Source organism: Budorcas taxicolor, chromosome 3 (assembly GCF_023091745.1).
Source record: "Budorcas taxicolor isolate Tak-1 chromosome 3, Takin1.1, whole genome shotgun sequence".
Taxonomy (NCBI): domain Eukaryota; kingdom Metazoa; phylum Chordata; class Mammalia; order Artiodactyla; family Bovidae; genus Budorcas; species Budorcas taxicolor.
The window spans coordinates 78,944,412-78,971,435 of NC_068912.1; the positions used below are offsets into that span (position 1 = coordinate 78,944,412).

Below are 27,024 nucleotides of genomic sequence, written 5' to 3' on the forward strand. Positions count from 1 at the left end.
CCAACTCTTTACTGGCCACATTGGCCTCTCAGTTCAGAATATAAGAGCAGGTAGAAATTCAATCATAATAGACTAGGAGAGACTTTCCTTCTTACGTTTTTCCTATTTCCTTTTATTGCCAGAGAATCCTGTTGCTATACAGCGTCAATCAGTCCCAGCGTGGGAACAGGGAGGTGGCTCTAAGATATAGGGCTGAGAATAAACCAGACTCCTCACGTTTCTTGCAGAGCTCACAGAAGGGTCAGGGAACTCATGTAAGTAACAGGTGAAAACTGCCTCTCTCCTTCTCATGCCTAAATTAGTTCTTCAGTGAGCCTTTAGGGCTTCCCTGGTGCCTCAGCGGTAAGGAATCCACCTGCAGTGCAGGGGATGCAGGTTGGATCCCTTGTCTGGAAGATCCCCTGGAGAAGGAAATGGCCATCCACTCCAATAGTCCTGCCTGGGAAATCCCATGGATAGAGGAGCCTGGCAAGGTACAGTCCATGGGGTCGCAAAAGAACAGGACAAGACTCAGTGACTAAACAACAAGCAACATGAGCATTTTGCTAAAGGCATGACAGTGCCACCGAAACCCAACGTCATCTTAAGGCAAACATAAAACGCACAACATGATGAAGTAGGCGGATGGAGGTCACTCAGTATTAGAAACTGACCGTGTTCTTTAAATATTGCTTAGCAGTAGTCTTTAGTTTTTCTTCTTCCTAAGGAAGGGTTCGACTAAAGGCAATCACCGCTCTCATCAAAAAGCATTTATGAATGGCCCATTTATATTGAGCTGGGTACAAATTAAGGCAGACATTGCCATGGAGGAGCAGACAGGGGGTATCTTTTACATTCTAGTAATGCAGAGTATGACAAGAGCTGGATTGCATGATGAGACATACCAAGGAACGGAATAGCTTATGTTTGGGGTTTAGGCTGGGGAGAGAGTTAGGGAGCTTAGCTTAGTGGGGTTTTCAGCATCTGATTCCCATATGGGAGTTGTTTCTGTTGAGCCAGAGGCAGCTATGATATAGTAGATGAATCTAGACTTTCATTCTCAGCTCTTGATAACAGATAGCAGGCTGGTGAAGTCACCTTAGCTCTTATATACAAAATGAGAGTGATGCATGATTTTAGGATCTCAGCCCAAACCTGTCGAGAGTCTATGATGCATTTTGTGGCTGCCTCCTACAGTCTGGACAGCAGCTTGGTTTACCAGAATTTCCCAGAAAACAAAACTCTCTTAACATTACTGAGAAAAACAACCCAAATAGGAAATGCTTCAGTCCTTCAGAATAAGTCACCAACAAAGGAAGAGAAGTGGTTATTCTCCCTCCAGAGTTTTATAACCCAAGACCCTTGGAGTCTCCCTGTCTCCTTATCAAGTTGGTTGTTCAGTCCAGATAAGAAGATTAAATAGTTCCTTAGGGACACTGTGGCCCCAGGAGTTACAAGATTGAAAGGGAATCAGACATTATTTACTTTAACAAATGGAATAGAGAAATCCACAAACAGAAGCACACTATTTCAAAGACAAATGTGTCTCTACAACTTAAGGTACACAGATCCTATTCTGTTAAGAATCTGCCTTCACAAGAAAACCCTGTTAGAGCTCACCTAGAAATAAGGTCCCAGAGGAAATGGCAAAGCCTCTTTTCAACACAGACAAGCAAAGTTTGTGAATGAACCCTTAGTAATCCGAATTCCTCCAATGCTTCCTTAAGCTTATACCCAACACTAGATTCATGAACACTGCCAGAGTTTACAGTGATATTTTTGGGAAAAGAAAAAGATACCATTCTCAATTTAAATGATTCAATATTGTTTGCCTAGTATATATCTCCTCTGTAAAATCATACGTGAATTTTGTGTTTTTTTTGAGTAGGATGGCTTTATAATGGGAAGTTATTTAAAATATAGAGATGAGCAAAAGCTGAAATTCAGTTACACTTGATGTAAACATTTGGTTTTATGGCTTCAATTTTTCTTTAGCTTCAATGCTACATACTAAGAGTATTTGTTTCCAAGCCAATTTCTTCTTAAGGGATGGAATACTTCACCACTTTACTATATTTCTTATCAGAGGACTAGTTTGGACTTTGTACAAAGATCTATAGGCAGATTAGAAACTCTCTTGAAAAGTTCTTAGTTAAATTGATCACACAGGAAGGCAGGATTAGAATGATCTCAGAAATTCATCCCTAAAACTTGGGAATTCTATATTTCTGAGTATAAAACCATCTAGAAGAGTAATAATACGAGAGGCTAGTATCAAGCACATAAGAGAGTTACTTTTAAAACTAATCTAAGCTTGTTAGGGGGACCTAGAAATCACTTAAGAGTGAGTTTTTAGTGATCAAAAATACTCTCCAGCCTATCAAAGACTAGATAAACAGGTACTTTGCTCTCATTGACAACCTTAAGATAAAGTAAGTAGATGAAACTGTACAGATGAAAAAAAGGTTCTCCAGAGAGGAAGACAACCCCCGAAGTCACCCTTGTGGGTGGCCGTCTGCTCAGGAGCCCATCTGTGAGACAGGCGCCTTATTGTGTGAGATCTTCCTGTTTTTGCAGTATGAAACAACTGCCAAAGTCATTAGAGTCACAATGACTTTATTAGGGACTAAATTTTGACTCATATTTTACACTTTGTTAGTCATAACTTAATAAGAATTCCCGGGCATCAGGAAAAGTGAAGAGGCTTAAAATTCTGCCTGAAATCATAGGATGCTAGTGGCAGTAGAAGCAAGTTGAAACTGTGGTGGCCCAGTTTAGCAAGAAATGGAAGTAAGATGAGCTCATCTTTTAGTTCTGGCACTGGGCAGATGTATGATCTTGGGTAAAGATGAATTAAATTCTTGGTGCTCAATTCCTGTAGTTGTAAAATGGTGACTTTCTCAGGTTCTTTTTGATTTAAAAAAATTGCACCTTCCATATTCCTAATTTTACATGAGAAAAAATGAAGAAGACCCAAAGAAGTGAAGGACCTGATTCCTAAACATTTACACTTTTCTTTGCAAAATCTGATTTAAAAAACAATAATAAAAATGGGAATACAGTGTACTTTTTCTAAAACCCTTTATAAACCCACAGTTTATAAAGTTTCCACAGTTCTTAGCATTTCAGATTATCTGACAATGTGCATTTCATCTCTTGGGTCCTTTAGTCTTTCCCTATGGACTCTATTAGCTGTTTGAAACTTGCTGTCCAATTTCTTTGATGACATGTTTGTCCTATTTAAAAGGCAAATGGAATTGAACTGAGTGAGTTGGTAATGGGGTTAAGAAAGGAATAATCTGCCATTGTCCATTAATATCTACTTAAGATACTATATAGTTCTGTCAACTACAAATTGGCACTTGCCATCTACCTCTACAGGATTAAATCACATGCTGCTGCAGCTGGTGACCCTCAATACCCCCTAAAGGGAGTTCAGGGTGACAGCAGAAATGAGGCAGTTCTGTGCTTAGGGAAAACTTGGCAGGACAGGTCTTCAGATAGTTAAAGATTTTCAGGAGCTGATTTTATTATGAGCCCAATTCTTGTATCTCCTCATATCTATAAAAGCACCAAAATCCTTCATAGTGACGACTGCTTCTTGTGACTAGCAGAAAGCTTCATGGGATAAGCAGAAACTTTCTGGAAAAATATGCACTCAGTTGCATGTATTCCCCCTTCACCAAAATCATATATATATATATTGACCTTTCCCCCTGCTTCTTTGAAGCAGTTTCCCAGAGTTATCTGAAGTACTGTCTCCCTGGGTACAGTCTGCATTTAGCCTCAAATAAAACTTAACTCACATCTTTCACGTTGTGCATTTTTTTTTAAGTTGACAATTGCATGATTGGGCATTCTAGCAGACACATATTGCTGTATTAATACCTAGAGTAAATCCCTGGTGCTCCAAGGAATATAACTAAGTCATTCTTACTGTCCATGTGCCAGATGAGAAAGAAAAACATCTACACATATTAGAATTGAGTGATTCTCTTAACTGTACAGTAACATCATAATCCACAATAATTAAGTATGCAATAAAAAACAATCATGGAAACCTCTACCATAATTCTGTAGCAAAACACGGGCATTTAGGATGAAGCTAAAATGGAGTAAAATCCATTTGCTGATTAGAGGACTAGTATCTGTTCAAGTGATATTTTAAAAGTCAAAGTAGAGACCAACCATTGGCACTTTCATATGTAGAACTGAAAAACATCAAAAGAATTTAAATATAACTTTGAATATAATTGCTCTACAACTTGATACTAGGTCTTGAACAGTTCTCAAAATCATTAGTTGTTTCTTCTTACCCATCTGTTTATCTATACTCTTTGCTGCTTTTTTTCTTTTTAGATTTTTTCTAAAAACTTTTCAAGAGGAGATTTGGCACATATTATCGGGATGCTAAAAAACTGACTTTTTCTAGACCTAAATGATTTCTCATAAAAATATTTAGAGAAATTTTTTATGAACTAAAATTCCCCTAACTCTGAGAGTAGCTCAATGACACAATTAAAAAGACAAAAGACACTATTTTTATATCTAAAGACATATTTTCACTATGCGTTTAACTATAACTTATATGCATTTAACTATAAATTATATAATTTATAGCTTATAAATATAGTATGTGAGCATATATATATTCAGTTCAGTTCAGTTCAGTTCAGTGGCTCAGTCGTGTCCGACTCTTTGTGACCCCATGAATTGCAGCACGCCAGGCCTCTCTGTCCATCACCAACTTGCGGAGTTCACTCAGACTCACGTCCATCGAGTCGGTGATGCCATCCAGCCATCTCATCCTCTGTCATCCCCTTCTTCTCCTGCCCCCAATCCCTCCCAGCATCAGAGTCTTTTCCAATGAGTTAACTCTGCATGAGGTGGCCAAAGTACTGGAGTTTCAGCTTTAGCATCATTCCTTCCAAAGAACACCCAGGACTGATCTCCTTCAGAATGGACTGGTTGGATCTCCTTGCAGTCCAAGGGACTCTGAAGAGTCTTCTCCAACACCACAGTTCAAAAGCATCAATTCTTCGGTGCTCAGCCTTCTTCACAGTCCAACTCTCACATCCATACATGACCACAGGAAAAACCATAGCCTTGACTAGACGGACCTTAGTCGGCAAAGTAATGTCTCTGCTTTTGAATATACTATCTAGGTTGGTCATAACTTTTCCTCCAAGGAGTAAGCATCTTTTAATTTCATGGCTGCAGTCACCATCTGCAGTGATTTTGGAGCCCCCCAAAATAAAGTCTGACCCTGTTTCCACTGTTTCCCCATCTATTTCCCATGAAGTGATGGGACCAGATGCCATGATCTTCGTTTTCTGAATGTTGACCTTTAAGTCAACTTTTTCACTCTCCTCTTTCACTTTCATCAAGAGCCTTTTTAGCTCCTCTTCACTTTCTGCCATTAGGGTGGTGTCATCTGCATATCTGAGGTTAGTGATATTTCTCCCGGCAATCTTGATTCCAGCTTGTGCTTCTTCCAGTCTAGCGTTTCTCATGATGTACTCTGCATATAAGTTAAATAAGCAGGGTGACAACATACAGCCTTGACGTACTCCTTTTCCTATTTGAAACCAGTCTGTTGTTCCATGTCCAGTTCTCACTGTTGCTTCCTGATCTGCATACAGATTTCTCAAGAGGCAGGTTAGGTGGTCTGATATTCCCTCTCAGAATCTTCCACAGTTTATTGTGATCCACACAGTCAAAGGCTTTGGGATAGTCAATAAGGCAGAAATGGATGTTTTTCTGGAACTCTCTTGCTTTTTCGATGGTCCAGCAGATGTTGGCAATTTGATCTCTGGTTCCTCTGCCTTTTCTAAAACCAGCTTGAACATCAGGGAGTTCACGGTTCACATATTGCTGAAGCCTGGCTTGGAAAATTTTGAGCATTACTTTACTAGCGTGTGAGATGAGTGAAATTGTGCAGTAGTTTGAGCATTTTTAGCATTGCCTTTCTTTGTGATTGGAATGAAAACTGACCTTTTCCAGTCCTGTGGCCACTGCATAGGCTTTATTTATTTATTTTTACAGATGATAAAAATCATTGTAGCAATTGAAAAAAACTGAGGAATCAAGGTACACTATTTAGTTACTCTTTTGCTTTTACATTTAAGCCTTCTATCACTTTTTCTGTGCAAGATGGTTAATATTTAACCTCAAGCTTCTAAAGCCAGTTCTAAGGCCATGGGATGTTAATATGATCCCAAAGTAGATGACCAAGGTTTCTTTTGAACCATTTCACAGCCAGAGGTTCTACAACTTGTTACATTTTAAAAATTAGAAATCTTACCATGGATCAGACCCACGGACAGTTCAGTCTAATGCCCTCTCTTGACTAGTGGAAAACATGTTCTGTGCTTGAAAGCCTTCATATTTAACTTGAAACCAATACCCCAGAACAAGAAAGTCATCCCCATAAGGACTGGTCATGACTCTCTTTAAGAACTGATTTCCAATTTTATTCTATTACATCCTCTGTGTTGTTTAAAATCCTGTATTAAATATTGCCCTATTAAAATTTTCAGTATTTTTGTAGCCAAAAAAATCTACCATAGTTGATTTTTGAGATTACTACTATACCTATTTTAAACATATTATGTGGCATATATTGTGTTTAATGTTAATGATATTGATTTCTGCTACCAATTGTCATATGCCCTTTGAGATAAAAGACAACAGGATATTTCAAAACTTGCCCTGGGAATCACTGCTTCCCAGGTTTGGGACAATCCCCTAGTTTGGAAATTTTCAAGATTAAGTCTAGGGACCATCAAATAAAGAAAGAAAATCCCCAGATGACACTGAAATATCTTTTTCTTCCTTGAATAAATATATGCTATCTGTTTTAGTATTTTGATAATCCCTATACTAGAAGATGCACCTGCAAACTGAGAAGAATCTGCCATAGATGAGAGATTTGAGTATATTTTTAAGCCTTAAAGGATGAATTGTCTTAAGTAATTTATCTTCAAAAAAGATAGTCAACTTGTTCTACATTTTGTCTTTCCTGTTATTAGCTACTAAAATTTGTTAAGAGATGGATGAATATTTTGAACAAGTATCCATACAGTGTACTCCCAGATGTTTAAGTTTCTTGGAGCATGAAAGGATTATAAAAATAGTTTCAGAGTTGGATGCACAGATTTTACATGAAGTAGAAAGGGTTCTGATTATAGGATGGCTTTACCAGTGGGGTCTAACAGCATAAATACGACTCTAACAATAGACTCAACATCATAATATCATGACATAGGATCAGCTGAGTATCCAACTAGGTCTGAAAATAAAATCCTATATTGTAACTTAGACTGAGAAACTTGGCAAGTTGTTGAGCTTCTTAGAGACTGTTCTTCTACCTTTAAAATGAGAAGGTTAGAAAATTATATACACAGTGGTTGCCAAAGTGTATGAGACCTTTGTAGAATTTGCACTTAAAACTGAATTTTGGCTCTGAATTTTAAAAGAATCTGAGCTCCTGGCATCTTTTTCACTTGATTTGCATCTGGGTGGAGGTTTCAGTTGGCTCTTCAGCACCTAACCTCCTTTCATTGTTGACAAGAAATTAACTAGAGAATTCCCCTGATATGCTGCTGCAGGTGTGATGCAGTGCTATGTCACACAGATTATGTGACCCATGAGTTACTCATAGACGTTCTGGCTTGCTGGTTGACATTTAGATTATTCACTAGTCTAAGGAGTGCAAACCAGAATTGCCAGAAAGATAGATGAAGCCTGTCAGATGAAGCTGTAACTCAACATGGCCTTGTATTAAAGCCATACCTTTAGAAAGTTTATTTTGGAGATGTCCAGCTGTTTGAAATCTAGCCTTTCATGATTTCATGACGTAGCCAATTTTGTGAAATTAAGAGACTGCAGAAGTTATCTTGTATTAAACAGAAGCCATGAATGGCCACAGACTGACTGCCTGATACAAGGTGATAACTGTACTAAACATGGATTTTATTCAGATTTCCCCAGTTGAGGTCAATCCAGTAGCACATCTGAATTGAATATATGGCCAGGGTGGGGATGAGACGAATAGCAGCAATATGTCAGGAATGAAAAGTATAACCAATAATGGCATAAGAACTAAGCTGCTATGCTTCAGACACAGCAGATATGGTTGTATTTTAGACATGACATGTATTTACCTCCATGCTTCCAAACGAGTGTGCAATGACTATTGTCAGTCTCTGTAGACTTTATATTCTTGTCCACAGAATGCAGATTTCCCAAGAGAAAAATAAGCTGAGTACTCAGTGTCAAACCAAACAACAATAAAAACGTGCTTCATATTTCTGCTTACAAAGAAAGAGCATATATTTCTAAGACTTTGTTCACTATTATCTGATTGATTTGGAAGAAGGCTCCTGTACAAACGTTTCCTGCTTCTGAGGGTACTTTGAAGAGTCACTGTGAACCAGATGGGGCCCTCTTAACAAAGCTAACAATTAGGAAAACTAGTATTGGTTATAGGAAGCACCTATGTGTAGCATGGTATATTGCAACAGGAAACAGCATTCTTGGATTCTAACAGATTTGCCACAAATAATATAGCTGGTTCTCAACAAATTACGTTTCCAAGTGTGTGAAAGTTTTAGTTGCTCAGCCATGCCCAACTCTTTGGGACCCCATGTACTGTAGCTCACCAGGCTCTTCTCTCCATGGAATTTTCCAGACAAGAATACTGTAGTGGGTAGCCATTCCCTTCTCCAAGGGATCTTCTCAACCCAGGAATCGAACCCAGGTCTCCCACATTGCAGGCAGATTCTTTACCACCTCAGCCATCAAGCAAGCCCAGCCTTCATGCAATTGATCCAACAAATACTTACTTGAATGCCTACCACATGCCTAGAGCTATTTCAAACACCAGATCTATAGTAATGAACTTGGTAGAAACAATTCATGTCACCAATAACATTAGAGTCAAAGAGAGGGGATTAGCAAAAAAAAAAAAAGTTCTATAACAACAATAACAAAAGTAAAAAATCATAAATTGTGACAGCAAATTGTAAAACAAATAAGCTACTGAGTTAGGATAATCACAATAAAAATGGCCTCTCTAAAGAGATACCATCTAAGCTGAGGTCTGAATAGTAATAGGGAGGATTGGTTGAATGCTAACTTTAAAATTCTTTGATTATATGTTTTGTTAGCAAGTCATAGAAAAATAAAATAAATTACATTGAGAAGTTCCCTTTAATTATTATTTTTAAGTCATCTGACTTTGAAGCAAAGAGAATAGATTTGATTCAAAGCATCAGGATTTACTGTCTGAGGATCTTGGACTCATCAGCTTGCATCTTGGTTTCACACTGAATATGGAGATATAATAATACTTTCTTCTTGGTGATCATCAGATGAGACAACATAGATGAGAATGCTGTGTAAGAAGCAAAGTGCTCTTCAGATAGCTTTCCTTACCATGCTATCTTGGATCTGATAACACAAAAATAACAAACAGCTATACACTTAAAGAGAGTGGATCCTTTTGTAATGCTCTATCCTGGTACCTCAGGAAGATTTAAGAGCAAATAAGCTGTAAGTGAAGACATGGTCCTTAAAAATCTCTACATGGCCCCGTAATTAATGTTCACTCAGGCAGAACCAGAGTTCTTGGGAAAGTACAGTCCTGGCTCACACTGTTAGATTCGAAAAGAAGTGGTCAAAGAAGAAAAATCTCTCTTGAATTATTACTTACTAATATTTCCTCCTTATTCATTACCTTTATGAAAGAGCTCATTTTTTTTTTACTCAATATATTTATCTTACTCTCAAAATAAAGAGAATCCATTCTTGCCCTGGAGTCATGTGTTTTGTTTGTTTATTTTTGGCAAAGTTCTCCTATTTTATGATTTATCAAAGGCCCTAGAAAGACTTTATTGAAAAGCAATCTATGACCTTTATTAGTCTGAAAATTTTATTGTTAATATTTTACTTATATAGCATTCAATGATGACCTTACCTTATGCCTCAAACACATAAAAGATTACTAGTAAAGGAGCATTTTTAAATATTGCAAGCAAAACAAAATGAATGCCCTGAAATTAGATTATACTGATTGTAAAGTGGTTGAAAAACAACACTGATTAATCTTGAGATATGGTCAGGGAAGCTCCCATGCAATTGGTAAGAAAGATGCAAATGAATGTTGTGTAACTGGATCCTGAGTGTGTTACAATGCAGCAGGAAAAAACTCTGTGGCAGTTCTTCTTGTCAAGAACACAAGTAAAGTACTGGTCCTCGCCAAAAAGAACATCAATAAATGCAGATCTAGCTAAATCATTCTGACCAATTATAGAACGGAGCCAGTATCAGCGATCACAATGGATAGGAGCTGAGAGAGGGAAGGCACTGCGCCCTTTCATCTTGGTAGATGGGTAGCATCTGACCAGTGAAACTGATCCTTCTGGGCTATTACAGCAGGAGTTTGAGTCCATCTCATTAGTGACCCATCAGAAAGTCCCTAGCTTCTCACAATCAAATTGGTGTGCAAAAGGATACCAGAAATGCACATTACCCCTGGATAATCTAAGCATGTTCCATGAATTTATGAAAATGAAACAAAAAATGTCCCATCTTTAAAGTCCTGTGCCCACTGGTGAAGTCATTAACTGTCCTAGTGTTGGTCAAAACCACGGTAAGTTATTAAAATTCTTCAAGCCAACAAATTTCCTAAGTGACCAAATCAACTAGAACTGCAGAGAGCTTTTCCAAAGAAAACCACCCCCAAACCAATTACCATAACTGGCCAAAGCCTTCATTTGCTTTTCACTTCTGTTCTGACCATAAGACAGAAGTAAAGCTATGCCTCCTTGATAATTTTTTAGCCCCACTACCCTAAGCAAATGTGAAGCCTCAAAAATCTGAAGCACAATTTCAGGAGTCAACAGCTTGCAGTTTGGAACAGACATGAATAAAACCCCAGATAATGAAAATGTTAGCTATGATATTAACCGGTAAGATAGCTAACAGAATAGTCTATGAAAATCGGATTCAAGTCAAAGTAGCTAAGGCAGAATTTCAAAAAAAGAAAGTCAAGAAGTCTAGCAGAGCTTTGATGCATTTGAGCCAAGAGAGGTTTTCCAGCAACAAAATACCAAAAGAGGGGTAAAGCCTACCTCTCTTCATTCTCAAGTTATCATAAAACTTCCTTACTTTCAATAGGTCTGCTGATATTGAGCAGATAGAGGGTAAAGAGGAAGTTAGAAGTTCACTGCTGTGAACAAGTGCTACTGAAATTTTAGACTGTATTTTTCAACTGTCAGTTCTTTTCTTATACTTAAATGATTATCCTGGCTATTAAATAATCTCTTCTCCCCACTTTCACCTCCAGAAATGAAATCTTTCACATTTTTTTAGTTTTCACATTCAAGTCCTGTATCTCTTATAACAATGGCCAAAAAACTAAGCTTTCTTATTCATCCAAGAATTAGAAATTTTCATTTCCTACATTACATGCTCACTTTGTCCTATTTAATAAGTAATGGTCGCTGCTGCTGCTAAGTCACTTCAGTAGTGTCCGACTCTATGCAACCCCATAGATGGCAGCCCACCAGATGCCTCCGTCCCTGGGATTCTCCAGGCAAGAATCGTGGAGTGGGTTGCCATTTTCTTCTCCAGTGCATGAAAGTGAAAAGTGAAAGTGAAGTCGCTCAGGGGTGTCCAACTCTTCGCGACCGCATGGACTGAGTTTCCAGGCAAGAGTACTGGAGTGGGTTGCCACTGCCTGGTTAGCAATGAGTAAATATCAAAAGAGCTAAGGATAGACTATTAAGTATATTTTAGGCATGGAATAATTTCCCCTAGTAAATACTATCCAGTAGTCCCCTTGTATCAGTGGAGGATATGTTCCAAGACTCCTGGTAGATGCATGAAACTGAAGACTGTACTTAACTCTGTACATACAATGCTTTTTCTTTTACCAATGATAAAGTTTAATTTACAATTAAGCACAGTAAGAGATTAACAATAGTAAATAACACTAAAATAGAACAATTATAACAATATAGTGTAATAAAAGTTATGTGAATACAGTCTCTCGAAATATTGTACAAATTTAGTGCTTTCTCCATCTCAATTAAGCACTTATCACACACTGAGGCCATAGCTTTTGCACCCTGAGGAGTAAAACTGGCACAATTTTTTCTTTTCTTTTTCACAGTTTCACCAATAGAAGATCTGTTCTTACCATAGATTTTAGCAACCTCAGATACAATTTTTTTTCTTTTCCTTATTAAGTGAAGAATTTTTACCTTTTCACTTAAAGGAAGCACATTTTATGACTTGTCTTAGGCATATTGAATGGCCAGCAGCACTACTCTTGTGCTTTTGGGGCCATTATTACGTGAAACGTAAAGTAAAGGCCATTTGAAAACAAGCACTGGGATACCAGAACAGTTGATCGGATGACCCTCCTGGCTACTAAGTGACTACAGGCAGGATATGTTGGAATCACGTGCCTCTGGGTGAGTGGAGTGGGACAGTGCATGATTTTACCACACTAATCAGAACAGCGCACAATTTAAAACTTATAAATTGTTTACTTCTGGAATTTTCCATTTAATATTTCTGGACTGCTGTTGACCACAGGTTACTGAAACAGTGGAAAGCAAAACCACAAATAGGGTGGTGGGGCTACTACAAACCAGAGGATCAGTCCTTCCCAAGTCACTTTCCCTTCATTTTTTCCTGTATCTTTTCATTTTAAGGATTTTAATAGCTTAGAATTCATCAATGTTTCACTGCAAGATATTTGCAATGTTTGCTTAACTCAGATATCTATAAACATCAAAATTCATCTTGAGCTACCTAGACACATCAAAATGTATCTCTATCTACTATTAATGAGGTTTATTTGATTTAAAATGTTGACAAGGCATTAATTACATCAATATTGTTTAAATATGTAGCTGCCAACACTGTTAAACCCAGCCTCACCAAGATGTTGGTAACACAACTCAAGGATCCAGAAAGCATATTTGAGTTGAGAGAGCTTTGCATAATTTGGGCAGGAACATTCTGGGGTGCAGGGATAGAGTTAATCTGAGATAAATGTCTTCATTTCTACTTCCTAAAATAATAGCTCTGTTAAGCAGCAGAGAAAATCGAAACATTGACTATTTTTTCACCAGTTGGTAAAACTCCAGTTTATCACCTTAAATTTCAGAGAGAGGAAAGGAAGAAATAGAAAGAAGTTGAGGGCAGTTATGCAAATCACAGGGTTTTTACTACTTAAACTTTGGCATTGGGATCAGTGGAAAAGCAAATGAGTATCTAAAGTTTTAAAAATATTATTCTTTAATCCATTAATTTCATATATGGGAATCTAATCTAAGAAAAGAGTGAAGAAATACACGATTATGTTAACTGAAAATAAATTATCTGTAGGGTACCATTTCAGTTACATGAAAATAAAAATGTTAATCCTGGTTGCCTTAATGAGATTTTCTTATCTGATGATATATTAATTCAGATATATTATTATCTGTATTTATTCAAAAGTTGAAATAGCAAGAAACAAAGAGAGGCAAAACAAAACAACCAATGTCAGGGGCATTTAAAGTAACTTGCCTCAACTATTTCCTGCTAGATTTTGATCACAAAAGTTTCAGGAATACTAAATTAGTTCTCTTTATTTGAAATGATTAAGACATGGACAGCTTTTATTCAGGAAAGGTAATGAGAAGGACAATGAGAAGGTTAAAAATCAATGCAAATTAAAACGAAGGAAGCAATGTCCCATATTTTTATTAAGCTTAATTAGCTTTTTGCTGAAGATGAAGAACAAGTTGGATTTTGTACTTCAGTCTTCCACTAATTAACCCGATGACCCTGGAGAAGTAATGCCATAATAAAATTACTCTTCATTTAGATTGTGTTTTACATTTTACAAAGATCTTTGGAGCATATTGGATATTTAATCCTCAATTTGTAATAATCCTCATCTATAAAATGAAGTCTTCAGACAGATATTTATGGATCCCTTTTGGGCTCAAAGTTCTAGAATTTTGTCAAATGCAACCACATAGACTATAACAAAAAAGAATATATTCACATCTTTTTGGGTTAGGTTTATTAACTTTTACCATCCATTCTGACCAGAAACAGTAGATAGTTGCCAAATTGATACTCCACTTCACCCTATCTGATTAGTTTTATCACACAGCCTATGTGGTAGGGTTAGACAGACATCTTTATTTAACTATCATACCTCTTCTTACTGTGCCCCAAACAACTGTTTAAAATTTTCAGATATAAAATGCCAAACCTCTTGTCTTAAAGGTAAATTCTTAAAACTGGAAACATCATTTTACCTCCTAGCACCTGTACTCAAATTTCATTTTTATAATTTGCTGAGGGTTATAACATTATGCACTCTGCTGTTAGTAAAGAGTGAAGGGAATTAGACCACAGAGAGTTTCAAATGACCATTTTTAAGATGACCATATTTTGAATAGTTAAAAAAAAAAGATGAAATTGAGTCATGGAGATGAATTTTCTTTTCAATAAGTTCACTAAACTTCAATCTCTGAAGCATTTGAAATGGGAAGTAATTAGGTGAAGGAAATATGTGATTCATGAGTAGAACTGCCTGATTTATAGCTTTTAAACTCTACTTTCACAGAGAGAAAAAATTATCAGGCACTTTATAAAGAGAAAAAGATATCAGTCACTTCCCACAACAGAAACAAAAGAAACAGGAGTTTTACTGTCTTCACCATTTCTAAATAATGTAACAGCCCTTTCTTTGTGGAAATACTTGGCTACTTTAAAGTAAATCAAACAAAGGAAGTTACAGTAAAATATCCAAGAGACTAAACAGCTTGGCACCAGTTGAGGGAAACATCACGTACAAGTGGGCAAGACAGAGAGGAGCTGGCAGGTCCCTGAAAAATGCTAACGTGGAGGGATATGCAGAGATGCACAGCAACAACTGGCATAGAGCCTTCTGGAGCGTGAAATCCACTGACCACGGCACAAGTGTTTCCTGGCATCTTCTAGTTTGGTAAGTCCTAGCTTCCAGGGCTGAGCTATCTTAACTTGCTGAGCATACTTTTACTTGGAAGGAAGATGTTTTGGGAGAATAGCACAAAAGCAAGTTCCACCCTTGGCCTTTTATTTCATAGATAACAATAGTACGGATTTGGGGAACCTTCTAGACTGGCACACACTCTAAAAGAAAAAAAAAAGATGAGAAAAAAAGTATAAAAAGATGTACAACAGAGATTTATTCCATTGACATAGTGTGCTTCTAGTTTTCAAAACTAGTGTTCTAGATGTAAATTGTACTCTAAATATAATAATAATTATTTTTTAATATGGAGAGAAAGGTTCCCCTTAAAATGGCTTATTTATTCTATTTTGAGACTATCTCATCTGCTAGCCAGAGGTACACCACTCAAAGGTAATGTTCCTTCACTTCATTTCTGCTTGTTGTTGTTTTTTTTTTATTTTTATTTATTTTTAATTGCAGGATAACTGCTTTACAATGTTGTGTTGGTTTCTGCCAGACATTAACAAGAATCAGCCATACACACACATATATCCCCTACCTCTTGAGACTCCCTCCCAACTCCCACTTTATCACACCCTTCTGGGTGTCACAGAGCACCAGGCTGAGCTCCCTGCGACATACAGCAAATTCCCACTAGCTATCTATTTTACACACGGTCATGTGTATATGTCAATGCCACTTTCTCAGTTCATCCCACCGTCTCCCCCGCTGTGCTCATAAGTCTGTTCTCTATTGCTGCCTTGCAAATAGGTGCATCACATTTCTGCTTGTTTTTTAGAGATGTGTTCACTTGGGGACTTTCAAGTGAGTTAAGCAGAAAGATTAAACTTAATGGATTAGAATTCAGTGAAGGAAACGATTCTGTAAATATCAATGCAGAACTATTTAAATTAAGTGAAATAGATTACAGATTGAATTTATTACAAAGCACTAAACAACTTTCCAAATCTTTAAGTTTTAATAAGAGTAGAATGTGGAATACCAAATTACACTCAATAATACAACTCTATTTTGTCAAAGAAAGAATGACTGAAATAATGTTGGATAAAGAAAAAACAAGTTAAATTTCTATTTCATCTTTGTATGAAAACCCAAAGAGGACAGTCTCCATGTTACTTGTAGGAAATTTTCCTGTATTAATTATTGCTACAGAAACAATGCTCTTCTGTTTTATGGTCATACTGCATGCACTGAAAGGACATTGTATAGGATGAAATTGCCCCAGTTACAGGAGTGGGTAGCCATCCCCTTTTCCAGGGGATCTTCCCAACCCAGGGATTGAATCCAGGTCTCCCACATTGCAGGTGGATTCTTTACCAGCTGAGCTACCAGGGAAGCCCAAGAATACTGGAATGGGTAGCCTATCCCTTCTCCAGGGGATCTTCCCAACCCAGAAATCGAACCCAGGTCTCCCACATTGCGGGTGAATTCTTTACCAGCTGAGCTACCAGGGAAGCTCTATTTTAATCATAATAAAAATTTGAAGATACCAATAATAGCCTCTTTCCATTTTCTTTTTATTTGGGGGAGGGTAGATAAAAAGGGAATTAGAGGGTAGGCTAAAGTCCTTTAAACAAAACTTTACTGTCTTTCTTAGGCCAGGTTAGAGATTTTGAATTTAGCAAGCTGAATGCAGTAGATTAGTTTAATATCATTATTTACAGTTTTCTGGGTGCTTTACAACCATTTTATACAACTATGTTATTCTTCCCCCTTTTCTTTGTTAACAGACACCGCTTCACAGCCAAGAGCTGGAGGTTATTAATGGCTGGTCTACAAGTCCAGTGGGTTTCCCTGGTGGTTCAGATGGTAAAGAATCCACCTGCAATAAAGCAGACCCAGGTTTAATTCCTGGGTTGGAAAGATCCCCTGTAGAAGTGAATGGCTACTCATTCCAGTATCCTTGCCTGGAGAATTCCACGGACAGAGGAGCATGGTGGGCTACAATCCATGGGTCGCAAAGAGTCGGACATAACTGAGCGACTAACACTTTCACAAGTCCAGAATATGGTATCTGCAGATTAGAATTTTGAATCAGATTTACCACCAGTGATGGCTGGAGTTGGAAGAGTAAGACCTTCCAGAAACCACAATAAAATTTCCTTGTAAGAGTAATTCAGTATCTCTGTATCTCTATATTTATCTGTCCTATTGGGATCATTAGTAGTGAGTCAGTTGGCCCTGGGTATGAATCCTGGCTCTGATCTTTACCTTAGATAATTTATTTCAACTCTCTAAGCCTCACTCTACTCATCTGTATGATGGGGATAAGAACAGTACCTATTTCAAAAGTTTCTATGAGTATTAATGATAGAATGTATGAATAGAGTAGTAGTGTCTGCACACAAAACGGTCACTTGTAAAAGTAGACTGGTTGTTTACTATTATTGCTCCATCAATAAACACTAGAGCTGAAGTAGACCATGGAGATAGTCTCCTGCAACAATTTTTTTGCTGTTGTTAAGAAAAAGCAAAGATTCAAAATGATTCAATTGTTTAAGATAATGCACCTCAATAAAGACAGAGCTAGAACTCAAACTCATGGCTTATTCCCAGGCTCTTTCTACTTTGTTGCTCCCAGAACTTACATACATCTGAGCAGCAAGAAAGAAAAGTTGGATCAAAAGAATGTGTGAGTCCCACACTTGGCCATAAGAACTGATTTTTATTACGTTCTGCCCTCTAATCCAACGTCATCTCTAACATTTGTGGGGTCACATATCATAAGTCTAAATACGTAAGAATATAAACTAAGCTACCTCCAATACTCCTACCTTAAAAGACATCCCTTCCTATGGAAGATCAGGTTGAATTTAGAAACCTTGAATGCCTTAGATATGGTAGTTCAGGGGGATCCAGCTTGTGGACTATGTTATACCCCATTCTCTCTCCATGTCCCAGTACTGTCAGGGATCTTGTAGGTGCCCCCTCGCCCCTCCATATGTACACTCTCTGCTTGGACAGCCAGCATGTCTAAACTTCTCCCACACAACTCTCTCAAGCCAAACTGCTGCCTCGTGGCCACTCTCTGGACCTAAAGTTATGCTTTCCTGCAGCACATCCAGGAAAGAGGCCTGAATAGACCCTGGAAGTGAGTTCAAAGCCATTTGAGCAGAAATGTGGGAGTCTAGTGGATGCAGTATAGACTGGAAGGGGGAGCACAGGTGCTCCCTCGATGCAGCAGCCTCTTCACCCCCTGGAGCAGAGCAGAGCTGGACGAAGACTAGGCTAGGCTCTCTGTGAGCGCAGGGTCCAGGAAGAAGACTCCTCCTGCCCCAAGAGGGGCACTCTTCTAATCATGTCATTTGATTTGGGGCAAAGTGGAATTAATCCCTTTCAATAAATGGTCATTGGCCTATCATCTTCCTAACAGAGGTGTGAGATGAATTTGTTGACCAATAAGGTCTATTCTTTTTCCGTTCGGCTAAATCCAAGATTTCCCATCTTTATTGAATATACAAGTGGATAGAGAATGACTCACCAACTGTAAGGAAATCAACCTATCATGGTCATATTTCAGTGACAAGCATCTTGGGTCCCAGGAGGCTCCAGGCTGGTAGAACTCTATGACTTTATTCCCTCCCACCCAAGGGCACAGGGAATTAGTTGGCTTCACATTTGGTGCTACAGTACGGCCACACCTGAAGAAGCAGAAAAATAAACCTGCATAGCCAAGAGGACTCATTCCCCCTGTGATGCTGTCTGTAGAAGACTTTCTGGTGCCCTTAGAGAAAAAGGTCCCTCTATCTCCCTTTGCCATCTTACAGACTTCCTTAGCAAATATTTACTGAAAGGCTGGGTCCCCATGCTCCATTGTAAAGAAGTACTGATACTATTCAGGTCTCTTTATAAAAGCAGAACCTCCATTTTCATAGATAAGGCTCAAATCTTGTACTACACATAAAATAGCCCCAGAGCAAAGCTAGTTGAGAAAGAGAAAGGTAATGGGGGACTTTGGGGGAAAGTTAGATCAGCGACCAACTGCTTGAACATAGCTCCTTAGTGCATATCACAGTCTGTTCACCTTTTGAAAAACATTCAACATGTTGGGTACAAATGACCCCTTTGACGTTTTTCACCTGAAAATTTTAGAGGAGAAACTCTGCTTCTCAGTCAAATCTCCCCCTTCTCTGCCGGTCACAATGCCGCCTCACTGGGACTGTTCTGTGTCGGTCCTTCCTCAGCCACTGTTGTTGTAACTCTGTACTTTTCTGCCTGCGTATGTCAGTCAGGAAGGAGACAGGAAATTCTAGTCACCCTCATAGCAGCTGCGCCATTCCTCCTCTCCTCCTCCAATGACGTCGGTTGGCTTTGGTGACACGAGGTCAGGAACTGAGCCACAGTGAAGGTCAGGAAGATAGGTCAGTGTTTATGCCGTTGTTGGGCTGGAGATCCTGCTGAGGTTATTTGCTTTCTTCCTTTCTATACTGTTTCTCTTTCCGTTCCTCTTTTTCTAATGTGGAGCCCAAGCATCCTGTTTTCAAAACATCTGACTGTTTTGCCACTGAGGCATTTCACTGAAGTGCAAGACAATTCTAATTCAAGAGGCGATAAAAGTTAAAACAAAAATTAATGAATAAATGTATGCAGGCAAGCTGTGGTTACAGAAAACAGCTCTCACACATCTAGCTGAACTTGGGCTGCTGGCAGAAGTTCACCAGACATTCTTCTCATCTTGAAAGACAATGTCTGCCTCGTAAACCTCCTGCTTAATCTATTCCATCTTGTTGTAATTCTCGGGGGAAAATAATCTACAATACTGAGCCACCTGACTGCATCTTTCTCTGTAATTCTGGAATTCCATTTGGCCTAAAGGATGAGGGAAATTTGAGCTAAGGAGAAGTCATAGAAACAGTTTCTTTTCTAACTCTCTGAGCTCTGAAGTTCACTTGGGACAGTTGTAATATTTGAGTCACAGCTTTCTTCAAAAAGGTTAAGAAAAAACAATAAACAAATACATCCCAAACCAGATGAACCGAATACAGACTACTTGCTTTTCCTCTACTAGATGCAGTCAGTATTCTATGATTTGCATGTAGACTGGCACACATCTAATCTCCAAACACTAAAGCAAAACACTGGCTCTCCCATCACCACTTTTATGTAAGTTCAGAGGCTGCAAACAAAACTCAGCAGTCACTTAGCTGATCACAACTAGAGACACATATTTGTTTTGCAAAGATGTCGTGGATGCTTCCTAGGTGGCTCTCATGGTAGAGAGCCTGCCTGCCAATGCAGGAGACAAAAGAAATGCGGGTTCGATCCTTGGGTTGGGAAGATCCCCTGGAGAAGGGCATGGCAACCCACTCCAGTATTCTTGCCTGGAGAATCCCATGGACAGAGGAGCCTGTCACACAGAGTCGGATATGACTGAAGCCACTTAGCACACTTAGCAACAATGGATGCTATTAATAAATGATCACTTCTTGAACTTTTCCTACGTATCAGGGGCCTTGCTAAGTGCTTCAGATGCATAATCTCAGTTTTCACAGCAACCTCAGCAACATAGGTACCGCTTTTATCCTTGTTTTACAGAGAAGAAAACTAAGTCTTAGAGCAGTTAAGTAAGTTGGCCAAGGCCAAGTAGCTACCAAATGACAGAAACAGGATTTCAACCATAATCTTTTGACTCCAAAGCCCATGCTTTTCACATACTTCCAGTGTAGAATATCTACACACTTACTTCCAAGTCTGTAACTCAGAGATTTGCCACAGCATCTTTATTTACTGAGAGTAAGCCCAAGATGACCAAACAAGACTACATCACGATGATGATAATTTTAAACAGCAGTTCAGATGAAATACTCAAATAATTATGGTAATATTTAAAATTGAATATGGAATTTTAATTTTACCAGAGATAATTCGGTTCCCCCTAAACTGGTATAAATCAAGTTCTTTTTGGTGGCCATAAAAATATTCTCATTATATTACATTATATGTGCTATGACTTAAGCTTCACCTGAGGTGATTATCTGAATAATCAAGACTTTGGGGTTGGGGGTAAGTGGCTAAGTAAAAAGAGAGAGATCTTTGTAAAAACTGAAATTGACTTCTGCTGTCAGCTGGGCATTATTCATCACAGGGTAATTGCTTTGCCCTATAACCTCTCCAATGTAGCTCTAGAAACAGGTAAAGCTGCATGCCTTCTACTTAAGCTAACTGTGTCAACATTAAGGTTTAGCCCTTTCTTTAGGGTTAGGTCTATTCAACTTTCATTGCTTCCTGCACATGACACCATAAAGAGAAGCGGAAGCCCGAAGCATTTAGAATTCTCACTAGGACCTACAGGGTCCCTGGTGTCAGTGTCTCATGAGCTATACATTGAATATGAAATTATTTATAATAAGTTTGCAAGACACACAATGTCTAATTTTAACACTCCATACACTAAACTGGTTAGAATACATAAGGCATCTACATTCAAAATAAAAACTAATGGCAATTTGCAGTTTTCCAGTGAGTAATCTTTTTCTGCCTCTAAAGCTAGGTGTCTACTTTATCTTAGTGACCCCAGTAGAAAGTTCAAGGTATCCTTTATGGTGAAACTTGCTAAAAAACAAAAAAAACTACCCCTAAACACTGAATCTACATCTTGCATATGTATCAATGGTCACAAAATGCAAAGAACAGAGACTCTGAATTCTTCAAAGGGGGCTAGAGCCTGTGTGAGAATCATTCTGTGTACATGGACTCCAGTGTGGTTTGGAGAAGTGACACAGTTAAGCTCTTCTCATGGGGAAGCAGTTGGTAGAGATTTACAACAGCCTGGAAAAACCCAGAATTCAGCTTCAATTGAGAAATTCAGAGAAAAGTCAATAAATAGTTAAACCTCAACCTTTTTTTTTCCAGCTTGAATCTGAACTAGACTTTGAGAGAGACTTTTTTTTTTGCCCTTTCATTAACCAATAAACAAGAGTAAGAAAAGTCCACTCTCTGTGCTCCCCTACTAAACTTTGGGATGTGATGCTTCCTCTGCTCAGATCCTTTGAGCAGGAGCCAGCAAGTCTTGATAGGAAGGCAATCCTTTTAACCCCAGGAAAAAGGGAGGAGGGACACACATTCAGGGCTGGAAAGCACATTTGGCAGGTGTGAAGCAGTCTCTTCCCATCCCCAGAACTCTTAAGACAAAAGATAATACCTCAGGCTAGGATGATTGGGGATTTTGAAATGTGTATTTATGAGGGTGCAGTGTTAAGATTTCAATTAAAATAATAGATACATATACATACGTTCACATGTATATGTGTATAATTAACATTCTGTGAGAGAAAAATACAAACAAAAAGCAACAACTCTCACTTCATAAATTAGCACTCTAAATCCAGGCATTACTTAAACAAATGATATAATGGTAGATAATTAAAGCTCCCCAAAACTAAGTTTTGTCTGGGCATTGTACATAAAACCATTTCTTTGCAATATGAGTTGGACTTTATTTCAAATGATTCCATTATGCAAAGCAGCAAACTTTAAAAAAGTAATTTTCTTTTTTGGAGACAAATTATATTGCTTCTTTTTTCAATCTTAGGTCATACCAGCATCAGAAAAGAAAGGTTTGAGAATCCCAGAATGTCCTTCTGAGAATTTCAGAATTTAGGAAACTTCAGGGCAAATCATTCTTGCCATTGCTATACAGAGGTCGCAGTATTTTCTTGTTCAAAAAACATATATAACACTTGATTGCAACACAACAATTTCACCTATGAATTCATTCAGATATAAAACAAAAAAATTTTTTCACTTGTATAGTGATTTGTATACTTCATAAACACTTCTCACCTTAAACAATTCCAAAAGACATCAATAAGAAAAAGGTTTGGTTTCTGGGGATTTTACTGAGGATAATAGCTTGGGCTGAAGCATCAAGACACAAGCAAAGTGTGGCATTTTAACACAGAATCATCGGAGGCAGATCAACAAAGCTGACAGTCGAGTCCCCAAGCACCTCTGCAGCTGGCAGAGGCCAGGGGAGCCCACGGCTCGCAGCGCGGTCACACTTTCACGAATAAAACGGTCATCTCTTACCTTGTTAGATGCCATCTCACTGACAGAGCGGTAGGTCTGTATGGTCTCTAGCTGGTCTAAGCACCAGTCCAGTTCCTCTAGCGTTTCCATTGCTAATTTTTGATAAGATTCTTCTGCAAACAAACGCACAGACATGTAGTTAGGCTGGAGCGGCTGCAGACTGTCCATAGCCGAGTCACCGCTGCCGCCGCTGATCCCGGCGCTACTGAAGGTGGCCCCGTGCTCCTTCATTATTTGCGCGCCGACTCCTTCCTTTCAGCTCTCTCCACCAGGAGAACAAATCACCGTGGTGCTCTGCCCGGGATGGCTGGTGCCAAGTTTTCACCCCCCCACCCCCGCCCCCGGGCTAGATGAGGTGTCTGCGATCTACCAAGAAACTTCCTCTGAGGAAGAAGGCGGGGAACCGGCTCTTAAAACCTCATCTGCATAGATGAGTCCTAAAACTAAAGGCAGAGGCAGTCAGTTTTCTCAGGCTTTCTGCGCCTTAGTCATCTCGGGATTCTTTAGGGTGCGTGATGTCATTTCTGAGTGTTTGCAATCTAGAGGAGAAATGAGGAAAGCGTTTTCTCATTTGGCTTTTCTTCTAAATGAAACGTACAACCGAAAAGTGGAGGGGGAAACTGACAGTTACGTTGGAAGACCTGTGCATTCATTCATTCCGGGAGAATGTGCAAATGTTGGAATAACTTTCAATTCAGCAGACACTGACCCACACAAGTGAGGGGAGAAGGCTAGTCCTCTGTTCTGAGTCTCCCTTTAAGTCGAGGCAAAATGAGGTCTCCCCGATAAGGCTTCAGTCTCAGAGACACTGTCTGAAGTTTTACGTGAACACATTTATTGGCCCTGGAGTCTAGGCAGTTCTTGTTATACTAAACAAAGCTAAAACTTCTCTTCTTCAAAACTCCCAGGATCATAGGGAAATTCTGAACCGGACTTTTAGGTGGAGCCAGATGTGACTGCAGCAGATTTTTTGATGAAGGCTGGGGGCTCAGATTTGTTACCATAGGAATCTAGGCTTTCTGTAAGTATTTCTCAGTGGTCTGTTAAAAAAAAATAGAGCATTCCTTTTAAGTTCATATTTTTGCTGGGTAATGAAACTCAAATTTTTAAGTGTTTGCAGTACGTCATTCCATACCCAAAAGTTTGTGAGTCTAAGCTAACACTTAAGGCTACTGAGTTAAGAACCCTATCTTAATAAACACTGAAATTAATTTTATAAATGCTAGATGAACTAATGATGCTACAGAGAGCTATAAAAACTATTTGGGCTCTCCTGCATATGTGACTGATATTGAGGTGAACAACATCCTTTAAGTCTACAGAGCTTTCTGGAATGGAAGCACACAACAGACACCAAGAAAATTAAACATCTCACATGAAATTCTATTATAAAGAAAAGACTCACATGTTCCTGTCATATTTAGAATACATTTTTTATATGTTCATACAGAACTCTTAGGGAGACCACATAGTTTATTATTATTATTTGAGTAATTTTATGTGTGTGATACTCACACTTAAAGCAGAAAGGGGAATAAACACAAGAGAGATTCCAAGAGGCTGGAACCACTTAGCACAGACGCACATTTCAAAGAAGAGGTGTTTTGTTTATCCCCCACATATGCTTACCCTTCAGGAAAACCAGGGGTTAAAATTCAATATCCTGTATGTCACACTTAAAAAGCCACAAAACCACTGGAGGTGACTTCCTCCTTTTTTTTCCACACTCCTCAAAAATGTGCAGACCAGAATTGAGGTGTTTTTAGTAAAACTCATTTCAAGCCAGACTCACACATGCCTTCCCTCCTTTCTTCCTCAATTTTGCCATGCTGCTTCAACACAAAGCATCTCCTCATTGACTCTCTATAGTGTATCTGAAACACCCACTCTTCTCTGTTTCCTTCCAGAAGAACACTTCATCTAAGGAAGCTTTTCCTGAAGTGACAGAACTCTCCCATTCTCACTCCAAACCTCTCATAAAAAAGTCCAACCACTTCCTAATTCCTCAGGCTTCACCACCCTGGTATCTTCCACATCACAACCCATGGTTCTCAGTAATTAAGATTAGACATTCACCAGGATGGTGGGGAGTGAGCAGCTTGTGTGGAGCATTTTGAATAGACTGATGTACAAAACGACTGTGGGATGATATGTTATATTTCTCTTTCAGGAAGAGGAAAAGAGGGATCAGATCTCCACTCACAAAGAAAAACAGTAAGGATAGCAGTGAAGCCCTGAAGAAAGAGGAAAACTCTTTAATGATCCATCAGTTAAGTGCCATCACCACAACTCATTCCTTGTCTATTATACAGAAAGAGCACACACATGTTCCTAGAGTTGGGACAAGAGCGAGATGCCAGGGACTTCCCTGGTAGTCCAGTGGCTAAGACGCCATGCTCCCAATAGAGGGGGCCCCGGTTTAATCCCTGGTCAGGGAACGAGATCTCACATGCTGCAACTAAAGATCCTGGGTGCCGCAACTAAGACCCAGCACAGCCAAATAAATAAAAATAAATATTTAAAAAAATTAGTGAGGTGCCAGTGACTGGCCAATGAATATGGCAGGATCTTACTCCACTGCTTTCTCTTATTCTGGTCATTCACGATATTTTCTGGGTAAAAAGTGAAATTTTGAAGTAAATGAAAATTTGCTCCTTCCCAGATTCTTCATCCATTGTTAAGGCTTTCCTTATGCCCCCTTTGAGAGCCTTCTTATCACAGTAACTAAGGCAGGAGGCACAGATGTCAGAGTGGCTTATGGATGGGGGCCTCACAGCCCAGCTACCTATTGGTACAGCCAAAGGAAAGGATCAGTGCAGCTCAGGCTGGCCTCCACACTACAACTCTGTGGCTCCAGCACCAAATCTCATGCTTGGTACCTAGTAGACTCCCAGTAGATACTCAGAGGAATGGAAACAAAAGTGCCTGCCCAAGAAGCATGCAAATACTTGGGTATCTGGAGGCTGAGGATACATCTGGAGCACTGAGGAAAGAGCACCAGCTTTGGAGTGAACCTCAGGCATTTTGACTTTCTCTCTTACCACTTACTGCATGATCCTGGAACTCTATTTCCCACATCTTCAAATAAGGAGAATATCTATCTCATAAAGTTATAAAGGGGCTAAATGAGATAAAGTATATAAAATATCTCCATGACGTGTGTGTGTGTGTATGTTAGTTACTCAGTCATGTCCAATTCTCTGTGGTCCTATGGACTGTAGCCTGCCAGGTTCCTCTGTCCATGGGATTCTCCAGGCAAGAATATTGGAGTGGGTAGACATTCCCTTGTTCAGGGGATCTTCCTGATCCAGGGATCGAACCCCGGTATCTTGCATTGCAGGCAGATTCTTTACCATCCGAGCCACCAGGGAAGCCCCATCTCATAGGATAACCAGTTCTTAGTAAGTAATCAGTACACAGAAGTATAATTATTAGTGACAATAAAAGGAACTCCCCAAACCTGGTTTGTGAGGGTGGGGAGGAAAGAAAAGAGAGACAAAAGAATTGCATATTCAATAAGAGGTTTTATAGTTGGAATTAGTTCCATAATTGGCTGGGATCAGTGAAAAATGGAATGCACGATCCCTTGTTCAAAAAGCAGGAAAAAGTGCTGTGAAAGGTCTTAAAATGTGCAGTTTCTTTCTTTTTTTCTGAAGTTGCTCTCTCTCAACCTTTCATGGAGGTATTGTTATTTTTTCTAAGTAAACTGCTTATTATAAAAAGTTCTAGATTTACAGAAATGTTGCAGAGATAATAGAGAGTTTGCATCTACCTCATATCCAGGGTTCCCTATAGTTAATATCTTAAAATGGCACAATTGTCACAATGAATGAATGGCGCAATGTGTTTCATTTACTCTTTAAAATCATGTTACTTCAGGCAGAGGGATACCAGGAGGAGAGTGCAGACCCCTGCAGGACCCCAGAGACCCTGCAGCCTCTGATTTAGGGCACATGTACAACTTACCAGTTGCTGGAGGGCACCTG

The 27,024-nt window shown here is 38.9% G+C and overlaps 1 protein-coding gene across 1 annotated transcript in view; it reads right to left on the bottom strand.

Annotated features, from left to right (window-relative positions):
- PDE4B (phosphodiesterase 4B) overlaps positions 1 to 27,024 on the bottom strand; it is a 533,352-nt gene that overhangs the window by 21,917 nt on the left and 484,411 nt on the right. The window contains exon 7 of the mRNA XM_052638243.1: positions 23,039 to 23,151. Within this exon, the coding sequence (XP_052494203.1) occupies positions 23,039 to 23,151 (113 nt within the window). The remainder of the gene's footprint in view (positions 1 to 23,038; positions 23,152 to 27,024) is intronic.